Consider the following 24,788-nt stretch of genomic DNA (forward strand, 5'->3'; position numbering starts at 1 on the left):
TACTAAGAGAAATATAAAAACAAGTATACTGCAGACTGGGTGCCTCCATTAAGTCAGACTAGAGACAATGTCATGAATTCATTATAAGGAAAAACTGTTTAAAAATTAGTTATTTTATTCTGCTGGTTTTTTTCTCTTGGCTAGGATGTAATAGGCTTGCTTATTCTGATTCTGCCTTATGGTAACCAGTATTACCACACAGTTCTAAACCATTTATATAGATCTGATTAAGAACTATATATATTTAAATATCGGGGTGCCTGGGTGGCTCAGTTGATTGAAGGTCTGACTTTGGTTCAGGTCATGATTTCAGTTTGTGAGTTTGAGCCCCACACTGGGCTCACTGCTGTCAGCGTGGAGCCCACTTTGGATCCTCTGTCCCCCTCTCTCTCTGCCACTCCCCACTCACACTCTCTCTCTCAAAATTAAACAAAAAAAATTTAAAAATAAGATTTCCATAGCTATTACATATATCACGTTATATATTTTATACATGTTTTATACACGTTCATTATTTTTTATGTTATGCATACATATATGTTTATGTTATGTTGTATGTTAATCACATATATGCGTTAATTATACAGTTATACATTTACACATATCATAGTTATACATAACATTATTGTTCTTTGACATCTTTTAATTTTTGGCCTTACTTATTTCATTAATGTCAAATGTCCCATACTGAAGAATGTTATCCTTGTCTCTTTTAAAGAATCAAGTTTAAACTGTTGTCAGTTTCAAACTGCACCTAGAACAGACACTGATGGTTGTAGGGGGGAAAAAGAGCTAAAGAAGCTCCAGTGGTGACAGCTGCCATTACTGAGTGCCCACCCTGGGCCAGGCACTTTACCCAGGCTCTTTGATTTCACCTTCACGACCCTGCAAGGCAGATACTGTCCCATGATCCTCTTCTTCCATTTCAGCAATGTGAGGTTCAAAGAGGTTAAGTAACTATAGCTACTTTATTAGGAGCTGGGATTTTAACCCAGATGGGCCAGACTTCAGGGCTGTCTTTTCTAGGAAATTACACTAGCCCTGTGAGAAGAACGATTGTATCTTCTCCAAGCATGAAGAAGTGTAATTCTGTCATTTCTCCAAGCTCCCTTGTTGCAGACAGATGTTTTCTCCCTCAGCCCAGTGCTGTCAACTCAATGCTCTAGAGCAAGAAAGCTAAACTTCTCCCTCTTCACTCGTGCAGTCAAAAGGCCATCCCCTTAAACGGTTTTTCCTTTTAAGCTTTAGTTCAAATTCATTAGTGGGTAAAAAAATTAATTGAGCAGGTTGAGACTAGCTTTTTAAAAACAAAACAAGAGGGCACAGCGAAGAGTATGGGTATTTTTTGTAAATTTTTGTTTTAGTTACATAAATGTATGCAATATGGAATAATGTATTTCATTCTGAGGAGAGTGGTCAATAAAGTCTGAAAAAACTGTTAACATTTCATGACTCAAAAAGAGCCATCTTCGGCCTCAAAAAACAATAGATGTTTCCTCTATTCCTAAATGTGGTAAAAATGTACAGAAAATGAGCTTTTCAACCAAGTCACCGATTATTTTTACTTGACATAAACTAGCATAGGTTAACCTGATTCATATCACCCTAAATCAAATGATACCACAAAACTCTTAATAAAGTTAACTTTCTAATCAGCAACAAATGGTCCAAGAGGCTCTAATGTTATTTGATATAACTAAATTCTAGGAAAGGAAACCCACTGGAGTTAATGGGCCTAACTAGTAGTAGTTAGTTGAAAACTCATATCCAACCAACCATGTGGGGTGGGGGGAGGGGGCAATTGACACTTACCTGTTGGAAATTTCAAAATCAAATGCTTTTGAAAACTTACTTTCATATTTATCCTTTCCCATGTAAATAGTGTAAGCAGATGAGTTAACTAAGACAAAACAAAAATATAAAAAACAGTTAGATAACTTCATCCCCAGCAAAACTGCTTCATGGGAAAATCAAGTGACAAATGCTTCGGTTAGGGGTTGCAAGACATGGCCTGTAGGTCAGATCCAGCCCTGTCTTTGGACAGCACACAAGCTAAGAAATGACTTCTACATTTTTAAAGAGTCGAAAACACAAAATGAAGAAGAATAAAGCTACAGAGATGTGGCTCACAGTCTAGAATATTTACTACTGGGTCCAAAGAGGAAACGTTCACTGATCCTTACTATAGAAGCTACTTCCCTACTTTCATCAGGACATAGTTTAATACAACTCCAGTTTAGTCCCATAATTTTGCCGTCTTCAAAAGAATTAAAAACAAAACGAAACAAAAAACCCAACCTTCACCTCAACCATTTAAAAATAGGTTCCTATACTTAGCTAAGCCTTTTCACTATTTTATTTAGCCAATATTAGTTTTTTCCAGGTGTGCTACACATTATAATGGGCTCCTAACCTATTCTGGGGAAACACAGTTTTCAAACATCTTCTAAATCAGTGATTCTGAACCCTCATTATGCGTTAGAACCACCTAATTGTGTCCCAGCTTCATTAAGACTAACCAAATCCAAATCTCTGGTGGGTAAGCAATAGTGTTTTTTTAAAGGATCTCCAACTATTTCCAATGTGAACTCAGTGTTAGGAACTCAGTGTAAGTCAAACTGAATATTCTAGGTATGGCTTACCTTAGAAATGACATTTGCTTTACTAAGCTAGTGTCTTTTAATGTAGGCATCTTCCATCTGGGGTCAACTAAAAAGTTAACTTTCTTAATTGAAATTCTATCTGGGTTCGGGCTTCCAAGCTAGTCTACCAAAACTTGTTTGACCCCATTTGTAGCAAAACTCCTGAATTAATGGTCACCGGGCCCCTAGTCTGGGCAGTTTGTTGACTGTCGCTAGACAGCACAGAACCAGGATGTGTGAGTGGAGCTCTAAAGGCCAGGGAGCAGCACTCTTTCATTTATAAATTCTTAAATAAATTGCCTGTACTTCCAGTAATGAGAAGCTCTCTAAATTATCATAGTTGCCTCTCTTGGGGAGGGAAAAATCTCGTATCTTTCAGTCAACAGTTATAATGACTACAACTCAAAATTACTTGGAAGTAGTTGAGAGAACTAATTGGAAAGGAGAGAGTATTTGCATTGACAGAAATATCTGCCTATAATTGAGCATTACATTAGCTTGGTAAGGCCTCAGCATAGCCAGAACAGCCATTATAACAAATGCCAGAAGTGCAGAAATAAAACCATTTCAGATTCTCTCTGCACGACCTAGCAATATTCACCCTTTGATCCTACAATGTCACCATTAAGTACATAATATAATTACTCTATCAAGCAATGATGTTCTTTTTACAAACTAAACACTCATTAATTGAGACTGGTTAAACACACTATAGAATATCCATAAACAAATACCAGGCACCCACTGAAAAGAAAAGGTAGCAATTAAATAGAACAGCATTTTTGTATATATAAAGCAAGATTCAATTTGTAAAAAAATGAATATATAGTTGTATGTACATGTTTACAAATATATTTTTAATATATGCACCTATTTTCTGTATATGTATGGAAAATATACATATAACTGTTAACAATACTTACCTTGGCTAGCTTACTTATGAAATATATAGATGGTTTTGTAATCAGACTGAAAGTAATTTTTAAAATGATTAAAATAAAATAAAGCTGTTTGTGCAGGCTAAGCCATCTAAATTACAGCCAAGAGAACGACACACTATTGTTTGGACGGTTGACCTATAAAATGAGGTGATTAAGAACATAACTCAAATGCAAACTGAAGAATATTCTACAAAATAATTCAACAACAGTGTCATGAAAGGCAAAGGCTGAGCAACTGCTCCAGATTAGAATAGACTAAAGAATAATGAATGACAGTGGAATGCAACAATGATTGGTAATTGCCCTTTGTTATAAATGCATTAGGACACTAATGCAAACTGAACAAAAACTGCTGATTATATCATAGTATTGCTGCAATGTTAATTTCCTAATTTTGATAATGAGGAATGTTTTGTGATTTTGGGGGGGGGACCTGAAGTATTTAGGGGTAAACTGCAAATTACCAACAAACGGTTCAAGAAAAAAATGTGTGTTTGGAGAGAGAGGTAAAGAGAAAGGAAAAGAAAGAAACAGAAGTTAAAATGTTAGAATCTGGGGGAGAGGTTATAAAGGAAATCTTTTATTATTTTTGAACTTTTCTTAAAGACTGAAATTAGTCAAAATAGAAAATTAAAAACAAAAAGGAGCAAGAAGTCTCAATGAAGTTCCTGTCTATGTTAATAAGGATGAAAGAAAAGTAAATTGAATTATTCTAGTACTTTTGTTATTCTTGCCCAAATAGTATGTTTGATTAGTATGGGAAATAATTATCTTGAAGGTACTGGATTCAGGTATAGCACCAGTCCACTTTAGAGACTCTGATAATTTCATAATTTACAGAACAATCTATCTGGAGATAGATGCAATTAAAAGGTACTAAAAGTACAGAAGGACTCAATGAGCTAAGTGCTGATACCTGGTGGGTCCATAAATCAGATGGTCTTGAATTAGACAGTGGAAATACAGAAAGGCTAATGTTTCATTATTCCATTATGACAGGTCATGGAACATGAATGAAGTTAAAGAGATTTTAGTCAGATACTAATTTTAAAAGGAAAGGCAGAAAAACAAAACAAAAAAACCCTGAGATTTTCTCCCCATTTAAAAAATTTTTAAACAGTGGGGCACCTGGGTGGTTCAGTGGGTTAAGCACCTGACTTCAGCTCAGATCATGATCTCACAGCTTGTGGGTTCAAGCCCCACATCAGGCTCTGTGCTGACAGCTCAGAGCCTGGAACCTGCTTCAGATTCTTTGTTTCCCTCTCTCTGCCCCTCCCTCGCCCTCTCTCAAAAATAAAATAAAATATTAAAAAAATTAAAGAATATCTTTAAAAAATTTTTTAAATGGTAAACCATAAGTTGGTTGAAATGCTTGGCTCTCTATAAGAAGTCATTTCCTGAAGACTCTGTATGTTCAAGCTCTTTTCTGTAATGCAATTATGTAGTTTTACCACTATTTAACTGAAAAGGTTACAATTTTTCCATTAACTTTGTAGTTTTAAAAGATTTGCTGCACAAGTGCATTTTTGTTAAAGACCAAATATTTTTCCAACAGGAAGCAACTGTGACCTTATAATAGAAGCCAATGAGAAAAATATGACCCATAATCTGTGGGCACCTGGGTAAGTATGACTAGTGCTCAAAAAATTTAGAATGGTTTTAAGGAGAATTAGGCAGCTAGCATAAAATACATGTAGTACCTATATACGCTGCCTGTATTTTTTTTAATGTTGATTCATTTTTCAAAGTGAGCGGGGGGTGGGGGGGAAGAGAATGGAACAGAGGAGCCTAAGTGGGGTCTGCGCTGACAGCAGAAAGCCTGATGCGAGGCTCAAACTCACAAACCAGGAGATCATGACCTGAGCTGAAGTCAGACTCAACCAACTGAGCCACCCAGGCACTGCCCCCCCCCCCCCCCCAGCCTGTATTTTTTTATTCCATTGTTGAGCCTGTACGGATATCTGTGTTGTTGGGAAGCTAAAAATTGATGCAAACAGAACAGAAAAGACGAAGGATGAAAATGCTACCAGGGGCCTGTAACGATTTTTCAGGCTAGTGTGAATTTCATTTTTGATAATTTTAATAATATGGGTAAAACAAGCCAAATCTATAAAGGCAGAGAAATAGCTTATGGCACACTGTGGCAGTCTAGACTGAACAAAATGGTGCGATGTGGCAGTGTGATGGTATAGGAGGGGTGACTGGAGGCTATCTGTATTACAGATTCCTTGGGTCTTACTGTTCTCATCTTTACGGTATCACCCTATTCGAACCCACAAAAACAACATGGAACTAGTTAAACTTAAATCTCACCTTTTACAAGCAAGAAGTGAGAGTAGCAATAGAATAGCATGCGTTTTGACTAAGTTAAAAAACAAACAAACAAACATTAGTTTATTCAACAAGCATTTATTAAGTGCTATGAGCCAGGCACTAGGCTAGGGAAACAAGATAAGGAGATCCTGCCCCTGTCCTCAAGAAGTTTACACTCTATCCAGATCAAGCAGACAGCATTTAATACTATATAAGAGCAACGCCAAAGGTACACATGCGGTGTTAGTGGGGTGCCCCAAAGAGGTTTATCTAAGCAATCTCTGGGGGGGGGGGGAGTTAGGTCGGGAAAGGCATTTGAAAAAGATGGGCCAGAGTTGTCTAAAGGAAGTTAACTGGGGATTGACCAGGCAAAGGGAAGAACATAAGCAGGAAAAACGAGGTCCAGACCATACCATTTCCTGGAAACTAAAAGCACCCTTTTCTTGTCAGCCAAAGACAATTCAGAAACACTATCACATATCAATTTTTGATATCTGGGACATCAACTCTGCCTCTTTTTATCGTTTTCTGTTGCCTTCCAAGCCCTACCACCCTATCCTAGAACGGTACGGTGCCCTTCCTGTAAGGCAGAGTTCTTGGCAGGTATTTCCTTTCTCCCTCAAAGTGGATAATTACCAGGACGCAGCCAGAATAAAGGCTAAGGAGGTGAGGGTGAGACCTGGGATGGGGGTGTGAAGAAGCCCACAAACTCTGCCCAATTCCAGATAGCGAAAGGAGGTCTCTCCGAAGGAAAAGAACTTCCGAATGCAAAGACAGCAGGTGTGACGGTCCATTTACCTCCCCCCAGGCCGTGGTCAGGGGCACACGGGGACGACAGGGACAGACCCAAGTGGGGACCGAGAAGGGGCGGGAAGAAGCACCCGGTGACGAGGAGGCGCTTTAGGGCGCTTTAGGCGAGGTGCAGGCTGAACAGCAGCCTGGGGGTCCCGGCTTCGGAGCCCCGTTGTCGAGCTGTGACTGAGGAGGTCACGGCGCCCACTCACCGCTGCTGCTGGTAAAGTAGAACACCATGATCCCGGCGGCGGCACAACGACTCCAGCGCGGAGTAGCAGCACTCAACTCGCAAGATACCAGGATACCAGAAGCGCGGAGGCCGCCTGTCCCCCGGAACTCCTCGCTCACTTCCGGCGGACGTCGGGTCGCGTCATAACGCCAGCCCGTCGGCGCCATCTTTAATCCTGGCGAGGAGGAAGTTATAGGCGGGCTAAGAGGCTTTATTGGGGGTTGAGAAGGAAAGATGGAGCTAGGGCAATTCGTGGTTGGAAGACACAGCGAGAAAACTCTGACTTCTTGAAAGAAAAACACCTTTGGCCGACTATATTTGCAGAACTTTCACCGAGTGGGCAGTCTTATCTTGAGGCTTATGTATTGGTTGTATCTGCCACCCATCACCGCCTTATGGGTTCCCTGGCAGCAGAAACCGTTTGCCTTCTTCACAGGTGTTCACTGTGCTATTCACAGTACTTGACACTGAGTGGAAGCTCATTTTACTTGGAAATGAACCCGAATTCCTCCACCTTTCACATTCTAGTTCCGCCACCTGTAAGGCGTTCCTTGAGCATACTGTGCTTCACTTACCTAATCTGCTAAATGGAGATGAATAGACCAACTAATACATAGGTTATCTTGCTAAGTTTAAGTAAGTTAATAGGCGTAAAGGGTTTAGAACTTAGTGCTCAACCAAAGTGGTTTGTTAGTGATATTCCCCAGAGGCATATGCTTATTGAGGTTTGGACTCTTGGACTGTTCTGCCTTTAAATCTGAGATCTCCCATCTATTACCTGTGTGTGATAGGGCAAATTCCAAACCTCTGAACCTCGAGATCTAACTGCTTTTGTCAAGTTGGAATAATTGTACTCACGTAAAGCTCCCCAGCAGTTAGTTTTGACCTGATTTTTTTCTCTTCATTCCAACAGACTATAGTCTATTAAGTGAAGTGCATCACTTAACTAAGAATGTGCCAAAGACTGTACCAGGAGTTAGTGATCCAAAGATAATAACAGTAGCTGACAACCCAGGAGTACTTTAAGAACCATACGGCATCCCAAAGCAAGAACCTAAGCTATATTCTATAAATAGTAATTGTTTCTAGGCCCTCAGTTTTATTCTCAGTAAAATGGGAAAGATAATACATATCTCAGATTGTGACAAGAAGTGAATGAAATAAAACTCGTAAAGCGTGTGAGACTGCCTGGCACATCACAGATGTTCAGTGCCATGATTTAATTTTTTAAATTTAAGTTGAAAAATAAAAAAATGAACTAGAAATCTAACGTTATTACCAATAAAAAAAACGTTAAGCTAAAGACAAACTTTTAAATGTGGAAGATAACTGCCTCGAAAATCTTGGGGAGACGCCTTTGCAAAAACATGCTAAGCCAAGCGACGCCAGAATGTACCTGGAGTTCAGGAGGGTGCCTTTATTCTGCCGAAAACTACATTTCCCAGAATGCATCTAAACAAGACCTCAGGAAAGGAGCGCTGCGCTGCCGCAAGGGATTATGGAAGGCGTGGATTCCCAGCGGGGAAAGAGAGTTTCACCTGCCAAGGGCGGGAGAATGTTTGGAGACCGCCTTTCGCACCGACCCGGCCAGCGCTAGTGAGCGACCAATCACCGAGCCAGCCCTCTGGAAGGTCTGAAAAGCGGCGAATCAGAACGCAGAGGCTTCAGCCTTTACGGGCGCGCGGTAATTTGAATACAGTGGAGGAGACACTGGCTCCGCTGGAGGGAGGTCGCCGGCTCTGAGGTTCAGGTGAGTGCTGCGGCGGGCCGAGGCGTGGGGTGGAAGACCGAAGAGAACGGGAGATTCTGTGGAACGTGGGGGTGCATGTCGAGGACAAAGAGCTTTAGCTCAGGGCTTGGCTGCTGGACACCGAAGCCACCCACAGGTTCTCCGCACTTAGAGGTCACCGGGTTTCCATCTTTCTGACGCACTTTTCTGTCATGCCTTCTCTCATTCAGCCCCAGAAGAGTCTTCTCTTAAGCCGCGGCTGGACCTTGAGTTCCAGAGACCCTGGTTTTCCTTTTAACCTTGAACATGCTTATGTAATACTTTTTTAAACGTACCTGATCCGAAGGAAGGGGAGGGGAAAACTTCTGTTGAGCCAACATACCATGCTGTCTCATGCTCGAGAATGAACGTGCATGATTTTATTTTCAGCAGCCTTAGGAGGTCCGAGGATTTTACAAACCAGGAAACAAGAGGCTTGCTCAAGGCTCCTCAGCCAGGAAAATGGGAGGGGATTATGCTAAACTCGTTTTCTTGCTGAACTCTGAAGGAAAGGCTAGAAACTGGTCTCTGCCTTCACTAACAGTCAGGCTGTTGGGGAAGACAGTTAAGCGAGCAAGAAAATGCCTTAAATGGCATATTAAAGAAGTGTGGGGTCTGGCGAGGGCAGTCACAGGAAGATATCCCCGCAGAATATTTTAACTTGGTGTGAATTAATCAGGCTAATTAAAGAGGAAACTGTGCCCTGAAATGGGGTTAAAAAAATACTTCCTCCTTGGGAGGATTATTTTCCAGCCTGAAACAGATGTACTAATTCTTTTATTTCTTGTTCCTAATTGTTACTGTGATGCAGTGTTTTCCTTTTTTTTTTTTTTTAACCTCCATGGCTTAAATGTTTATTAAAGTGATTTGCTTTTTAAAATACCCTCATCCATCTAAAAACTTTTTCAGACTCTTAAAGTATAATTTTGATATGGTGATTTTTATACAAATTGGATACATTTGGTTATTATAATTTTCCTATTGATTTTAGGAGTTCAGTTAAGAAGATGTCAGCTTTTACTCCAAGAAAAAAGAAGCAGCGTTCTTTGAGCTGTGACAAGTGAGTCTCATCTTATGGGTAGAAACTCTTAAAAAAGAAAAATCCGACCTCTTGTCTGTCTTATCTTCTCTCTTCTATTTCTTAAAATTTCCACTATTCCACTTGTCTGCTCCTTGTGGCTATAGTGTATTCTTTTTTTTTTTTTAATGTTTATTTTTGAAAGAGAGAGAGTGAGACAGAGCATGAGTAGAGGGGGGGCAGAGAGAGAGAGGGAGACAGAATCTGAAGCAGGCTCCAGGCTTTGCGCTGTCAGCACAGAGCCAGATGCAGGGCTCGAACCTACAGATTAAAACCGAGCTGAAGTCGAACGCTTAACCGACTGTGCCACCGAGGCGCCCCCGCTATAGTATATTCTAATTCTAGTCTGGAACTATTGTAAGCTTTCAAAATTAATTATTTGGTGCCTTTGGAGAGAATCAGAAAGAGCTGTTTTCTATGACTTGGAAATGTGTGTCAAATCTTTTATTTCCTTGCTCCTCTCAGCTCTCTTATGTAATAACTAGCATAATGTTTTTCATATAGTATTCATCTTTGAGCATTCTTTGAAAGTCTGCTCACTCAGTGCTTACTACATGTCTTAACAGGATATAAATTACTTCCCACAGAATAGGCTTGAGGTCAGTTTATTACATATAACTAATCATTTTAGGGGACATGTAGCCTGTCAAGTCAGGTGAGCTATAACTCTATGGGCTATAATTTGTATATGGCCACAATTTAGATGTAGGTTTAAAATGTTTTTTAATGTTTATTTATTTTTGAGAGAGAGACAGAGACAGGGTGTGAGTGGGGGAGGGGCAGAGAGAGAGGGAGACAGAGAATCTGAAGCAGGCTCCAGGCTCTGAGCTGTCAGCACAGAGCCTGACACAGGGCTCGAACCCACCAGCCATGAGATCATGACCTGAGCTGAAGTCGGCCACTTAACCGACTGAGCCACCCAGGCGCCCCTAGATATAGGTTTTGAAACATACACATACACATACCCACATGATATCAAATCCTTTTTTTTTTTTTTTTTTTTGAGATTATTTTTGAGAGAGAGAGTATGTGTGCAGGTATGTGCCTGCAAGCGGGGGAGGTGCAGAGAGAGAGGGGACAGAGGATCTGAAGCAGGCTCTGCACTGACACCAGAGAGCCCCATGCAGGGCTTGAACTTGTGAACTGTGAGATCGTGCCCTGAGTCAAAGTTGGATTCTTAACCAACTGAGCCACCCAGGCACCCCAAATCTTCTTTGTTAACAGTGTTTGTTTTTGCAAACATAATTGGGACCTTATTTTTGAAAGATATTTGAATGCTTTGGTAAAGACAAAATTTGAGAATCCTATTTTTATTTACATATGTGGGTATGTATGTATTTTTTTAATGGGGCAGAGGGAGAGAGAGAATCTTAAGCAGGCTCCATGCTCAGCGAAGAGTCCTATGTGGGGCTTAAGCTCATGATCCTGGGATCATGACCCGAACCGAAATCAAGAGTCAGATGCTCAGCTGACTGGGCCACCCAGGTACCCGGAGAATCCTATTGTTAAACTGATAGACAATGTTTATGCATGGTTATTTGGTAGAGAGGATTGTTTTTAGTATGACCTACCAGTATAGTTGTTTATTACTTAGTAGTAGATTGGCATTAAATTGAAGCAAAATGATACTTATCAATGGACTTTGTTTCTTTTCATAGCCTATTATCAGACATCCCATCAAAGAAATTAATTTTGGACTTTGCTGAAAACGTATTTCCATCACCTGATCAAAAATACATTTCCCAAAGCACTGATAATAATGAAGAAAAGGTACTTTGCTCTCAGCAAGGCCATTTCATTTCAAGTCCACTCAAAACAACTGAAAAATCCAGATTGGCATCTGCAAATCAAGGTTCACCATTTAAATCTGCTGTGTCTACTGTATCCTTTTACAACAAAGATCAGTGGTATCTGAATCCATTAGAAAGAAAGCTGATAAAAGAGAGTAGATCCATTTGTCTAAAAACTAATAATGAAGATAAATCTTTTCCCATTGTGACAGTCTGCTCCAAGAAGATAAACAAAAAGCCACAAAAGTGTTTAACTTCTAAATATCAACCAAAATATAAATGTATCAAGCCTGTATCAAAGAATTCTAAAAAATCCAAGCAAAATCGAGTGGCCTATAAACCAGTTGTGGAGAAAGAGAATAATTATTACTCAGCTCAAAATAATCTGAATGCTCCTCGGGTTCTAAGCCAAAAAGTCAAACCACAAGTTACACTCCAGGGTGGAGCGGCCTTTTTTGTTAGGAAAAAGTCTTGTCTTAGAAAATTGTCTTCAGAAAACAAGCCATTACTGGAACTCACGCAAAAGAATCCATCAGAAGTGATTGACGATTCTGATGTAGAGACTATCCGTAAAAGAAAAGGTTTTGAGAAAAGGCAAGTGCCAAAGTGCTTGTTACTAGAAAAGGAACCGAATGTTGAACTGCTTTGTGCAAGAAGTAAAAATGGAGAGAAATCAATAAAGGTAAAGAAAACCGAATATGTCACTTTAAAAACTAAGTTGGCTATCTGAAAAAACTTCAATATACCAAATATACCATATATATATATATATATATATATATAACATGGCTGAACAAAATTTTGGTGTCTTTGCAGCCCAGAGGACTGCTTTTATTAGCCGAATAATATAGTTTAATCACCAGAAAGAATTTAGGGCAGGTGCAATGATGGGACTTTTCTCCTTTTTTTGGCTTAAGGAAGCCTACAATTTTTTGCATTAAGGTATACATTTCACTAAATCCCCTTATTACTAAAATCCAGAGAAGCTTAGCAATTTTTATTTGGTGGTGTTTTTAGAATGTAGAAATAACAAAACTTTGGTAGTGGATTTCCAGCATATGGACATAATTGTTTTTTGTTTGTTTCAGCTTGTTATTTAAAGAACTGGATTATTCCACAAAATTTAAATCAAAAAAAATTTTTTTTAATGTTTATTTTTGAGAAAGAGGGAAAGATGGAACATGAATGGGGGGGAGGGGGGCAGAGAGAGAAGGAGACACAGAATCTGAAGCAGGCTCCAGGCTCCAAGCTGTCAGCACAGAGCCCAGTGTGGGACTGGAACCTATGTAGTGTGAGATCATGACCTGAGCCAATGTCAGATGCTTAACAGACTAAGCCACCCAGGTGCCCCTCCATAAAATTTAGAGAAGACAGAAAGTATTAAAAACATTTTTTATGTAAGCCCACTACTTAGAGATGATCACTGCTCATGTATAGTTGGGTTTTGGTTTATTTTATGTAGTATGTTTTCATGGTTGCCATTCTATGCTTTTTCGTTCTTGCCTCATATTTGACACAGCCAGCCTGGACTAGTGTTGTTTCCTAGGAATAGGATACCAAATTTACAATTTTCTAGGGGGAAAAAAAGGTGAAAAATGTTTAACCCAATATATTTTAAATGTTACCATTTCAATATAATCATAACAAGTGATTAGTGACGTATTTTTTTAATTTTATTTTTAATTTTTTAAAATTTACATCCAAATTAGTTAGCATATACTGAAACAATGATTTCAGGAGTAGATTCCTTAATGCCCCTTACCCATTTAGCCCATCCCCCCTCCCACAACCCCTCCAGTAACCCCCAGTTTGTTCTCCGTATTTATGAGTCTCTTCTGTTTTGTCCCCCTCCCTATTTTTATAAGATTTTTGTTTCCCTTCCCTTATGTTCATATGTTTTGTCTCTTAAAGTCCTCATATGAGTGAAGTCATATGATTTTTGTCTTTCTCTGACTAATTTCACTTAGCATAATACCCTCCAGTTCCATCCACGTAGTTGCAAATGGCAAGATTTCATTCTTTTTGATTGCCGAGTAATACTCCAGTGTGTGTGTGTGTGTGTGTGTGTGTGTGTGTGTGTGTACATATATATAGTATATATATGTATATGGTGTGTGTGTATGCATATATGGTGTGTATATATATATATATATACATATATATACACACACACACCACATCTTCTTTATCCATTCATCCATCGATGCACATTTGGGCTTTTTCCATACTTTGTCTATTGTTGATAGTGCTGCTATAAACATTGGGGTGCATGTGTCCCTTTGAAACAGCACACCTGTCTCCCGTGGATAAATGCCTGGTAGTGCCATCAGCAATGCAAAAGAGATCTTTCTCCACATCCTCTCCAACATCTGTTGTTCCCTGAGTTGTTAATGTTAGCATTGTGACAGGTATAAGGTGGTATCTCAATGTGGTTTTGATTTGTATTTCCCTGATGATGAGTGATGTGGAGCATTTTTTCATGTGTTGGTTGGCCATCTGGATGTCTTCTTTGGAGAAGTGTCTATTCATGTCTTTTGCCCATTTCATCACTGGATTATTTGTTTTTTGGGTGTTGTGTTTGATAAGTTCTTTATAGATTTTGGATACTAACCCTTTATCTGATATGTCGTTTGCAAATATCTTCTCCCATTCTGTTGGTTGCCTTTTAGTTTTGCTGATTGTTTCCTTCACTATGCAGAAGCTTTTTGTTTTGATGAGGTCCCAGTAGTTCATTTTTGCTTTTGTTTCCCTTGCCTCTGGAGATGTGTTGAATAAGAAGTTGCTGCGGGCAAGATCAAAGAGGTTTTTGCCTGCTTTCTCCTTGAGGATTTTGATGGTTTCCTGTCTTACATTTAGGTCTTTTATCCATTTTGAGTTTATTTTTGTGTATGGTGTAAGAAAGTGGTCCAGGTTCATTCTTCTGCATGTCACTTTCCAGTTTTCCCAGCACCACTTGTTGAAGAGACTGTCTTTATTCCTTTGGATATTCTTTCCTGCTCTGTCAAAGATGAGTTGGCCAAATGTTTGTGGGTCCATTTCTGGGTTCTCTATTCTGTTCCATTGATCTGAGTGTCTGTTCTTGTGCCAGTACCATACTGTCTTGATGATTACAGCTTTGTAGTATAGCTTGAAGTCTGGGATTGTGATGCCTCCTGCTTTGGTTTTCTTTTTCAAGATCGCTTTGGCTATTTGGGGTCTTTTCTGGTTCCATACAAATTTTAGGATTATTTTTTCTAGCTCTGTGAGGAATGCTGGTGTTACTTTGATAGGGATTGCATTGAATATGTAGATTGCTTTGGGTAGTATTGACATTTTAACAATATTTGTTCTTCCTATCCAGGAGCACGGAATCTTTTTCCGTTTCTTTGTGCCTTCTTCAATTTCTTTCATAAGCTTTCTATAGTTTTCAGTGTATAGATTTTTCACCTCTTTGGTTAGATTTATTCCTAGGTATTTTATGGTTTTTTGTGCAACTGTAAATGGGATCAGTTCCTTGATTTCTCTTTCTGTTGCTTCATTGTTGGTGTATAGGAATGCAACTGATTTCTGTGCATTGATTTTATATCCTGCAACTTTGCTGAATTCATGAATCAATTCTAGCAGTTTTTTGGTGGAATCTTTTGGGTTTTCCATATAGAGTATCATGTCATCTGCGAAGAGTGAAAGTTTGACCTCCTCCTGGCCGATTTGGATGCCTTTTATTTCTTTGTGTTGTCTGATTACAGAGGCTAAGACTTCCAATACTATGTTGAAAAACAGTGACGAGAGTGGACATCCCTGTCTTGTTCCTGACCTTAGGGGGAAAGCTCTCAGTTTTTCCCCATTGAGGATGATATTAGCATTGGGTCGTTCATATATGGCTTTTATGATCTCGAGGTATGCTGCTTCTATCCCTACTTTCTTGAGGGTTTTTATCAAGAAAGGATGCTGTATTTTGTCAAATGCTTTCTCTGCGTCTGTTGAGAGGATCATATGATTCTTGTCCTTTCTTTTATTGATGTGATGAATCACGTTAATTGTTTTGTGGATATTGAACCAGCCCTGCATCACAGGTATAAATCCCGTTTGGTCATGGTGAATAATTTTTTTTTTTTTTAATTTTTTTTTTCAACGTTTATTTATTTTTGGGACAGAGAGAGACAGAGCATGAACAGGCGAGGGGCAGAGAGAGAGGGAGACACAGAATCGGAAACAGGCTCCAGGCTCCGAGCCATCAGCCCAGAGCCCGACGCGGGGCTCGAACTCACGGACCACGAGATCGTGACCTGGCTGAAGTCGGACGCTTAACTGACTGCGCCACCCAGGCGCCCCGTGGTCATGGTGAATAATTTTTTTAATGTATTGTTGGATCTGGTTGGCTAATATCTTGTTGAGGATTTTTGCATCCATGTTCATCAGAGAAATTGGTCTATAGTTCTCCTTTTTAGTGTGGTCTCTATCTGGTTTTGGAATCAAGGTAATGCTGGCTTCATAGAAAGAGTTTGGAAGTTTTCCTTCCATTTCTTTTTTTTTGAACAGTTTCAAGAGAATAGGTGTTAACTCTTCCTTAAATGTTTGGTAGAATTCCTCTGGAAAGCCATCTGGCCCTGGACTTTTGTTTTTTGGCAGATTTTTGATTATGAATTCGATTTCCTTACTGATTATGGGTCTGTTCAAATTTTCTATTTCTTCCTGTTTCAGTTTTGGTAGTGTATATATTTCTAGGAATTTGTCCATTTCTTCCAGATTACCCATTTTATTGGCATATAATTGCTCATAATATTCTCTTATTATTGTTTTTTATTTCTGTTGTGTTGGTGGTCATCTCTCCTCTTTCATTCTTGATTTTATTTATTTGGGTTCTTTCCTTTTTCTTTTTGATCAAACTGGCTAGTGGTTTATCAGTTTTGTTAATTCTTTCAAAGAACCAGCTTCTGGTCATTGATCTGTTCTACAGTTTTTTTTTGGGGGGGGTTTCGATAGCATTAATTTCTGCTCTAATCTTTATTATTTCCTGTCTTCTGCTGGTTTGGGGTTTTATTTGCTGTTCTTTTTCCAGCTCCTTAAGGCGTAAAGTTAGGTTGTGTATCTGAGATCTTTCTTCCTTCTTTAGGAAGGCCTGGATTGCTATATACTTTCCTCTTATGACCGCCTTTGCTGCGTCCCAGGGGTTTTGGGTTGTGGTGTTATCATTTTCATTGACTTCCATATACTTTTTAATTTCCTCTTTAACTGCTTGGTTAGCCCATTCATTCTTTAGTAGGATGTTCTTCAGTCTCCAAGTATTTGTTACCTTTCCAAATTTTTTCTTGTGGTTGATTTCAAGTCTCATAACGTTGTGGTCTGAAAATATGCACGGTATGATCTTGATCATTTTGTACTTAGGGCTGATTTGTGTCCCAGTATATGGTCTATTCTGGAGAACATTCCATGTGCACTGGAGAAGAATATATATTCTGCTGCTTTAGGATGAAATGTTCTGAATATATCTGTAAGTCCATCTGGTCCAGTGTGTCATTCAAAGCCATTGTTTCCTTGTTGATTTTTTTTTTTAGATGATCTGTCCATTGCTGTGAGTGGGGTGTTGAAGTCTCCTACTATGATGGTATTACTATCGATGAGTTTCTTTATGTTTGTGATTAATTGACTTACATAGTTGGATGCTTTCACATTTGGCCCATGAATGTTTACAATTGTTAGGTCTTCTTGGTGGATAGACCCCTTGATTATGATATAATGCCCTTCTGCATCTCTTGATACCGTCTTTATTTCAAAGTCTAGATTGTCTGATATAAGTATGGCTACTCCAGCTTTCTTTTGTTGACCATTAGCATGATAGATGGTTCTCCATCCCCTTATTTTCAATCTGAAATTGTCTTTAGGTCTGAAGTGGGTCTCTTGTAAACAGCATATAGATGGATCTTGTTTTCTTATCCATTCTGTTACCCTATGTCTTTTGATTGGAGCATTGAATCCATTGATGTTTAGAGTGAGTGATTAGTGAGATATTTTAAATTCTGTTTTTGGTACTAAGTCTTTCAAGCCCATGTTTATTTTCACTTGCAGCATATCCCAGTTGGAACTAGCCATGTTGCAAATTCTTCTTAGCTACTTGTGACTGGTGGCTACCCTAACAGACCATGCGGGTCTGACACTTTCTATTAGTGACCCCTTATCAGTAATCTTACCAGAGGAAAGTCCCCCCGCCCAGGTACCTGGGGCAGAAAGCAATTGAGACTTTAAGAAAGGCTGTCTCCCAGTTTGGGGCTTGCATGTCTGTGGTGACTTGTTTATACTCGTCACAACCTATGCAGCTAGAGAAATGATAGGTTTTCACATGCTGTTCAGTACATTCTGAGGCTTATTTATTGAGCAGTTCAAACTCTCTACAGTCCTTTCCCTCTTCACCACCTCCTCTCATTATCGTTCTTATTGCCTCCTCTCAAATTCAACCCCAGTTGCTACCTCTTGTAGTCACCTAAATTTCAAGTCTCAGTAGCAAAAATTATAAATTGGTGGCCAGTAGGCCACATCCAGCACGTGGGTATTTTGCTAGGCTTACATAATGTTTAACAACAACAACAACAACAAAAAATTGAGCCAGCATTCTAAAGAAATGGTGTTTCATGAAAGTTGAAGTCTGATGTATCATGAAAAATGGAATTCTGACCAAGCTAAGCTTTCATTCCTCTATAGCAAACTCTTGGGACAGATTATCAGGCTACCATTTGACAGGTATGAGCTCCACTAAATCAACGTGTGTGTATGTATTTAGATCAGTCCAGTTTTGCTATGAATCAATTTCACTTACCTGCTGTCCTTGTAGGCATTTAAGTTTGCAATCCCTACTAAATATTTCTGCCTGCTTATCAAGTATTGCCAAGTATATTGTTAAATGGAGTATGTTCTTGCTGGCTAAGCCATGATGCTCCGATTTTATTCATTCTTCATATTTTTTTCTACCAAAAAACACCCCTGTGTCTTGATTGGAGTTTTGGTGATATGAGTGTATAAGTTTATCAAAACTGATATATCTGCACTTCACATAAATGCACGTCAATTTTTTTTAAATGTACAATTTGCACTAAAATTCTTAGTTTAGCAAAACAAAGTGGTGGGGGGGGGGGTGCTGTCTGCATTTCCATCCATTCATCTCCTAGTTAGTTTTCTCTCTATTTGGTGATGAAGATACGGTCTTTATACAGTGACATGATGAATTCTCTGCAACACTCTCTTCTCACTTTCTTTTTTAAACTTCATTTTCACAGGCTAGGTACTGGGTTCTGTCTAGTTTTCAGTAATTTTTGAGAACCTAGGCTTTGATTATCTTACATTTGTGGAACTGAGCTCAGCTCAAGATTTTTTTTTTTTAAGTTTATTCATTTTGAGAGAGCACAAATGGGGGAGGGACAGAGAGAGAGGGAGAGAGAAAATCCCAAGCAGGCTCCACACTGTCATTGCAGAGCCCGATGCGGGGCTCAAACTCAGCCAACTGTGAGATCATCACCTGAGCTGAAATCAAGAGTTGGACACTTAACCAACTGAGCCACCTAGGCACCCCACTCTGCTGAAGATTCTTAAGATTTTGTTAAACACCCACTACTAGTATTCATCTCTCCTAGCTAAGGATGATTCCTCTTTTCATTAGAGGGTATATCACCTTTCCCCAACTCATGGAGCCCTGAGAAATGGCAAACTGATGCGTTGTCCCATCTCTGCTGAGATGTAATGGTCTTGAATAGGAGTTCTTTTTTTTTTTTTTTTTTTAATGTTTACTTATTTCTGAGAGAGAGAGAGACAGAGACAGAATGTGAGCGGAGAGGGGCAGAGAGAGAGACACAGAATCCGAAGCAGGCTCCAGGCTCTGAGCTGTCAGCACAGAGCCCGCCGTGGGGCTCAAACCCCCAAGCTGTGAGATCATGACCTGAGCCGAAGTTGGACACCCAACCAACTGAGCCACCCAGGCGCCCCAGGAGTTCTTTTTTAATCAAAAGTTTGGTTTTTTTTTCCTTTCCTCCCAAGCTGTATATTCTCTTAAGTCTCACCAAATTAGTAGTGTTAGTGAAATATTTCAGAATGCTTTCCCCTTTTCCCCTTTGTCTTTCCCACTGCCCTGCTATTGCCCAGCAAGTGGGATTTAGAAGCCTCTCCAGCTAGTCCAGAATGTTCTTTTTCTTTCCTTGGCTGCCTGTTTTTAAAGCTTATGACAGAAGGTTGTCCCTTCCAATTTGGTGGCTGCTGGGGAAATTTTTGCCATTTTTACTAATTGTTTGGGTTTTTTTTGTTCTTTTTTTTTTTTTTTTTTTTACTTATCATAGGAGGAATGTTATGTAGTCTTCATCCTATTATCTCTATCAGGAAATAGATGTTTTGACAGAATTAAATATGCACACTCTATTATGTACATTTCATAAATATAGGGGAAATTATCCTTAAAATAGTCTGAAAGTTGAGGATTTAAAGTCAGTTAAAAAGTGTAATTTGTAATAAACTAGATATTTTGTTTTAGAAATAGATCTGTGGGGATCTGTTCATGAAATAGAAAATCGTTAAGAATTAGAGTTTTTTTTTAATTTTCCCTATTCATTTTCAGGATTCATCAGGTGGAGTAGTTTCTTCAAGAGAATGTAAACCTAATGAAAATAAATGTTTTCCTTCAGAAGATTCTCTCAGTGAAAACAAGGCGGGTAAGTAAGATAAAACTTCTCAAAATGAGTTAATTTACTTACAATAATAATTCATTACATGTGTCGATATGGAATTCTGTACAATAATGTTTTTTTTTTTTATTCAGTATGTGTGCTTCTATTTGTATCTTTATGTTTATCTCAGTGACACTGTTTTCTGTAGTAAGCAATGTAGTGCAGTTTGAAAACAAGGAAGGTAAGGAGACCTTAGGCTGGAATTTATGACAAAATACTGATGAATAATTGGTCTATGGGATGTAGCCAGGGTACTTAAGCTCCCTAGAACTTGGTCTTTTCATTACACCTACTCTACCTGTCTTTTACCCAAAATAATAGAAAGGAGTAAAAACAATTTATGTTATATATTCATCATCAAAACTCTACTGTAAGTAAGCATAATTTATGAAGCCATCAAAAGGACACTTGGGCATCAGGAACCTTGGGATTTTGTCTAGGTCTGCCACTAATTAACTATGTGGTCTAGGGATGAGATCTCTAGTCTTCATTTTTAAATTTCTCTTAGTTCTGAAATCCCATTACTAACTTGTAATGTCATTGTTCAATTAAACAGTATTTACTAAACTATGAACATACACAGAGGTTAACATTCTACTTACCAACCAGATTCTGGATAACTTTACTTTGTTGGTTATAGCTGTAAGTTTGAAAATAAATTAAAATTCTTGGAGTGTATATATATTGATTACAGTGAGAAAACTGCAGTTCACAGGAAGAAAACAGATAAAACAAAGAGCATAGTCTGGAGCAATAGCCCTTAAGAGGACCTAATGATATATAGAGAAGGATTGTTCATAATGATAATTCTGAGATACACTGTTAATAACTATTATTTACTAGGTGCTGAATATGTACCAGGCAGTGCTAAGTGTTAGTATGTGTTATGTTTCCTATGGGTTGTGCTATTACTGACCTAATAGAACGTGTAACAGAACAATAGTGGCTTTCTCTTTACAGTAGTTAATAAAGTTTGCTTTTAAAATAAATTTATTTTAGGGGTGCCTGGGTGGCTCAGATGGTTAAGCAACCAGCTCTTGACTTTGGTTCAGGTCATGATCAGAGTTCATGGGTCAGCACATCGGGCTCTGTGCTGAGAGTGCAGAGCCTACTTGGGATTTCTCTTTCTCTCTTTCTCTCTCAAAAAATAAAAAAAAGTGAAAAAAAAATGAAAATAGATTTATGTCAGTATACTAAAGTCCATTTAAAGAAAAACATTTCATGAACAAAAGATAATACAGGTGGCACAAGGATATGGCAAAATTCATAAAGGTAGTGTACAAATGGTAAAGGATTGTAACAATAATTACAGTTTATCATTTCTCACAACCTTAGGAAATGGGTTTGTATGCCCATTTTGTAGAAGAGGAAACAGACTTAGGTTAAGTAACTAACCCACAGCAGATCAGACCTGTCTTGGCTTTGTTTCTAGAGAATGAGCTCTATTTTTCAATGCAAAGTTAAAAGTTTGCTTTTTACTCAGTAGCCCGCTTATCCCATATTTTTCTCTAAACAACTACTATTTTAACTTTGGTCTTTTTTTTTTAATAGGATTTTTATTTTGTAATAATTTTAGATTTATAGAAAAGTTATAAAGACAGTACAGAGAGTTCCTGTATATTACTCCCCTCATTTCCCCCATTGTTACTATCTAATATCAACATTGTACTTTTGTGAAAACTAAGAGACTGATACCAGTACATTACTATTAACTAAGCTCTAGACTTTATTTGGAGTTCAGCAGTTTTCCATTAATGCCCTCTTTCTGTTCTACAATCCAGTCCAGGGACCATATCGCCTTTAGTTATGTCTCCATAGTGTCCTTTGGTCTGTGACATTTTCTCAGTCTTTTCCTTGTTCCATGTTTTTCATGATTTTGACATTCTTGAGTACTGGCCAGTTATCCTGTATCATGGCCCTGAATCTTGGTTTGTCTGATCTTTTCTCATCAATAGAATGGAGTTAATGGGTTTGGGGAAAGAATGCCCCTGACGTGAAGTACCCTTCTCACCACACTGGATTGGGGGTACTGATGTCCATATGACATTACAGATGTCCATGTGACATCACTTGGTCAAGGTCAAGTTTGTCAGATTTCTCTACTGTAAAGTCACTCTTACTCCTTTTCCATACTCTGTTCTTTGGAAGTAAGTCACCAAGTCTAGCCCATCCTTTCATGAAGAGGATTAGGCTCCATCTTCTGGGGAGTGGAGATAGTCACATATATTATTTGGAATTCTTATGTAAAGAAGTGTTGTCTCTTTTCTCCTAATTGTTTCCTCCATCTTGAAGTAAATGGAGTCATGGACACTTAACAGTATGGACTCATGAATATTTTATATTTTGGGTTGTAATCCAATACTACATTATTTATTCTGTTGTTCACATTGTTCTAGTTTTTACCAATGGGACATCTTTTCAAGTCATTCTCTTTGGCATGCCTTGTCCTTTTGTTTCTTTTGAGCACTTCTTTATTTTCTGGCACTACAGGGTATTCCAGCCTCATGTTGTATTTTCTCTGCCCCAGTCCTAGAATCAGCCATTTCTCCCAGGAAACTTGTGTGTTCTGTTAGACTTCTATTTATAAACCAAGATCTGGAGTTAGTGTGCTCACTGCTCTGGAATGTTACTGCTTCTAGGCCTTCTCAGCAAACAGAGCTAGGAAATATACGTATGCATACCGTGTATGCACACATCTATAATTGTTTCTGTATCTCTCCATCTGTACATATACTAAATAAACGTAAGTTCAAATTTGCTGTCCCGGTCTCTAATCCAATACAACAGGGTTTATCCCATCCTTTCTTGTTTATCCATGGCTTCCCTTAGACAGGGAAAAACTTTTCCACTATTCATTACCCACCCACTTAATTGTTCAGTCCCAGTACACCTGCACAATAGTTTCAGAATTGTTAATTCATACTCCTGTGAGAAATATTTACCAGTTAGAGTCTATTATTTATAGTCCTTTTGTCTTTAGCCTTATAATTTCTAGTTAAAACACAGTTTGATAAAGATATTTAGGTCAGCTGCCCATTCTTCCCCTACCTCCTTCATCGCGGTCATGCCACCCTATTCTAATACAGTTAGATTCATTCGTCACAGTGTGCATTCCATCCTGGGATCCCTCAACATCATGGCTGATGTTCAAATTTATAAAGTTCAACTTAATATTTTCTTTCATGTACTGTGCTTTTGGTGTTACATGTAAAAACATATCCAAACCCAAGTTGTGGAGTTTTCGCTCACATTTTCTTCTAGAAGTTATATAGTTTTACATTTTACAAATAGATCTGTGACCCATGGTGAGTTAATTTCTATAGAAGAGTGTTGTTGGGTTTTTTTTTTTTTGCATATGACTGTCCAATTGTTCCAGCACATCTGTCGACTCTCTTTTCTCCATTTAATTACTTTTTTTCTGTCAAGAATCAGTTGACTGTATGTGCGTGGGTATGGTTGGGGCTCTCTATTTTGTTCCATTGATCTAGACCATACTGTCTTGATTATTTGTTAAGTCTTGAAATCAAGTGATTTCAGTATTTAGGTGTTATTAACATTTAAAGTTTATGATTTAAAGCTTTGAGTTTATTTTATAATACAAAATTACTGTCATTTTTTTCCCCATCCAGTTTCTCCTGATTCTGTTGTCTACCCGATCTTCAGTGTGTCTTCAGTCAATACAAAAAGGTAAGGATTGCTCTTATTTTAATGTTTAAGGTTTATTTAATTGAGTCCTTCTGGGTATCTTTCTTTCTTGCACTATGTAATTTGGAGAGTATTTTTTTTTTCCTCCCCAATAAGGGGATATTGAGAATAAGATGAAATCAGGCCCTCTCCTAGAAACTTCATAAGAACCTAAGAGTTAAGAGAAGGGAAATATCTTTATGGGTTTGAGTGATAATAATTGCTAACATTTTTATACAGTACCTGACCCATAATAAATAGTTTATATCCATTATTTCACTTGATTCTTAGAACAGCCCAGAAGATCGATACTATTAATAATTCCATTTTCAGCTGAGGAAGCTGATAGTAATTCACATCTCTTAGAAGCAACAGCTCTTAGCAGCCACAACTAGAATCCGTATCTGAATTAAAGCCCATTCAGCTGTATTGCCTTTCCTGGGTGATAATATATTAATGATAGTTCATGTTTAATGAGCATTTACAACCTCATGATGTAGGTACCAGTGTTACCCCATTTTATAGACTAGGAAACTGGCCAGAGGAGTGAGTAACTTACAGCAGCTTTAGTGCTGTTAGAAATCTTGGCTGAAAAGGGATACAGGAGTACTGATGCATAGGGGCACTTGTACCCCAATGTTTATAGCAACACTCTCAACAATAGCTAAATTATGGAAAGAGCCTAAATGTCCATCAATTGACAAATGGATAAAGAAATTGTGGTTTATATACACAATGGAATACTACGTGGCAATGAGAAAGAATGAAATATGGCCTTTTGTAGCAACATGGATGGAACTGGAGAGTCTTATGCTAAGTGAAATAAGTCATACAGAGAAGGACAGATTCCATATGTTTTCACTCCTA

General features: G+C 38.5%; 2 protein-coding genes across 4 annotated transcripts in view; one reads left to right on the forward strand and one right to left on the reverse strand.

The window, feature by feature from the left end:
- CCDC25 (coiled-coil domain containing 25) overlaps positions 1–7,024 on the reverse strand; it is a 39,712-nt gene extending 32,688 nt beyond the window's left edge. Inside the window, exons 1-2 of one of the 2 annotated variants that reach the window (XM_047855962.1) lie at positions 6,901–7,024; positions 1,853–1,900 (exon numbers count right to left, since the gene is read on the reverse strand). In XM_047855962.1, coding sequence (XP_047711918.1) covers positions 1,853–1,900; positions 6,901–6,928 — 76 coding nt within the window. In that variant the 5' untranslated portion in view covers positions 6,929–7,024. Of the gene's footprint in view, positions 1–1,812; positions 1,901–6,900 lie in introns of those variants that run through there. The other variant, XM_047855964.1, reaches the window with a different exon arrangement.
- Positions 7,025–8,409: 1,385 nt separating this feature from the next.
- Positions 8,410–24,788, forward strand: part of ESCO2 (establishment of sister chromatid cohesion N-acetyltransferase 2) — a 29,571-nt gene continuing 13,192 nt past the window's right edge. The window contains exons 1-5 of one of the 2 annotated variants that reach the window (XM_047857555.1): positions 8,410–8,670; positions 9,680–9,748; positions 11,425–12,238; positions 20,129–20,222; positions 23,867–23,924. In XM_047857555.1, coding sequence (XP_047713511.1) covers positions 9,696–9,748; positions 11,425–12,238; positions 20,129–20,222; positions 23,867–23,924 — 1,019 coding nt within the window. In that variant the 5' untranslated portion in view covers positions 8,410–8,670; positions 9,680–9,695. Of the gene's footprint in view, positions 8,671–8,786; positions 8,824–9,679; positions 9,749–11,424; positions 12,239–20,128; positions 20,223–23,866; positions 23,925–24,788 lie in introns of those variants that run through there. The other variant, XM_047857556.1, reaches the window with a different exon arrangement.

The sequence above is a fragment of the Prionailurus viverrinus genome, chromosome B1 (genome assembly GCF_022837055.1).
Source record: "Prionailurus viverrinus isolate Anna chromosome B1, UM_Priviv_1.0, whole genome shotgun sequence".
Taxonomy (NCBI): domain Eukaryota; kingdom Metazoa; phylum Chordata; class Mammalia; order Carnivora; family Felidae; genus Prionailurus; species Prionailurus viverrinus.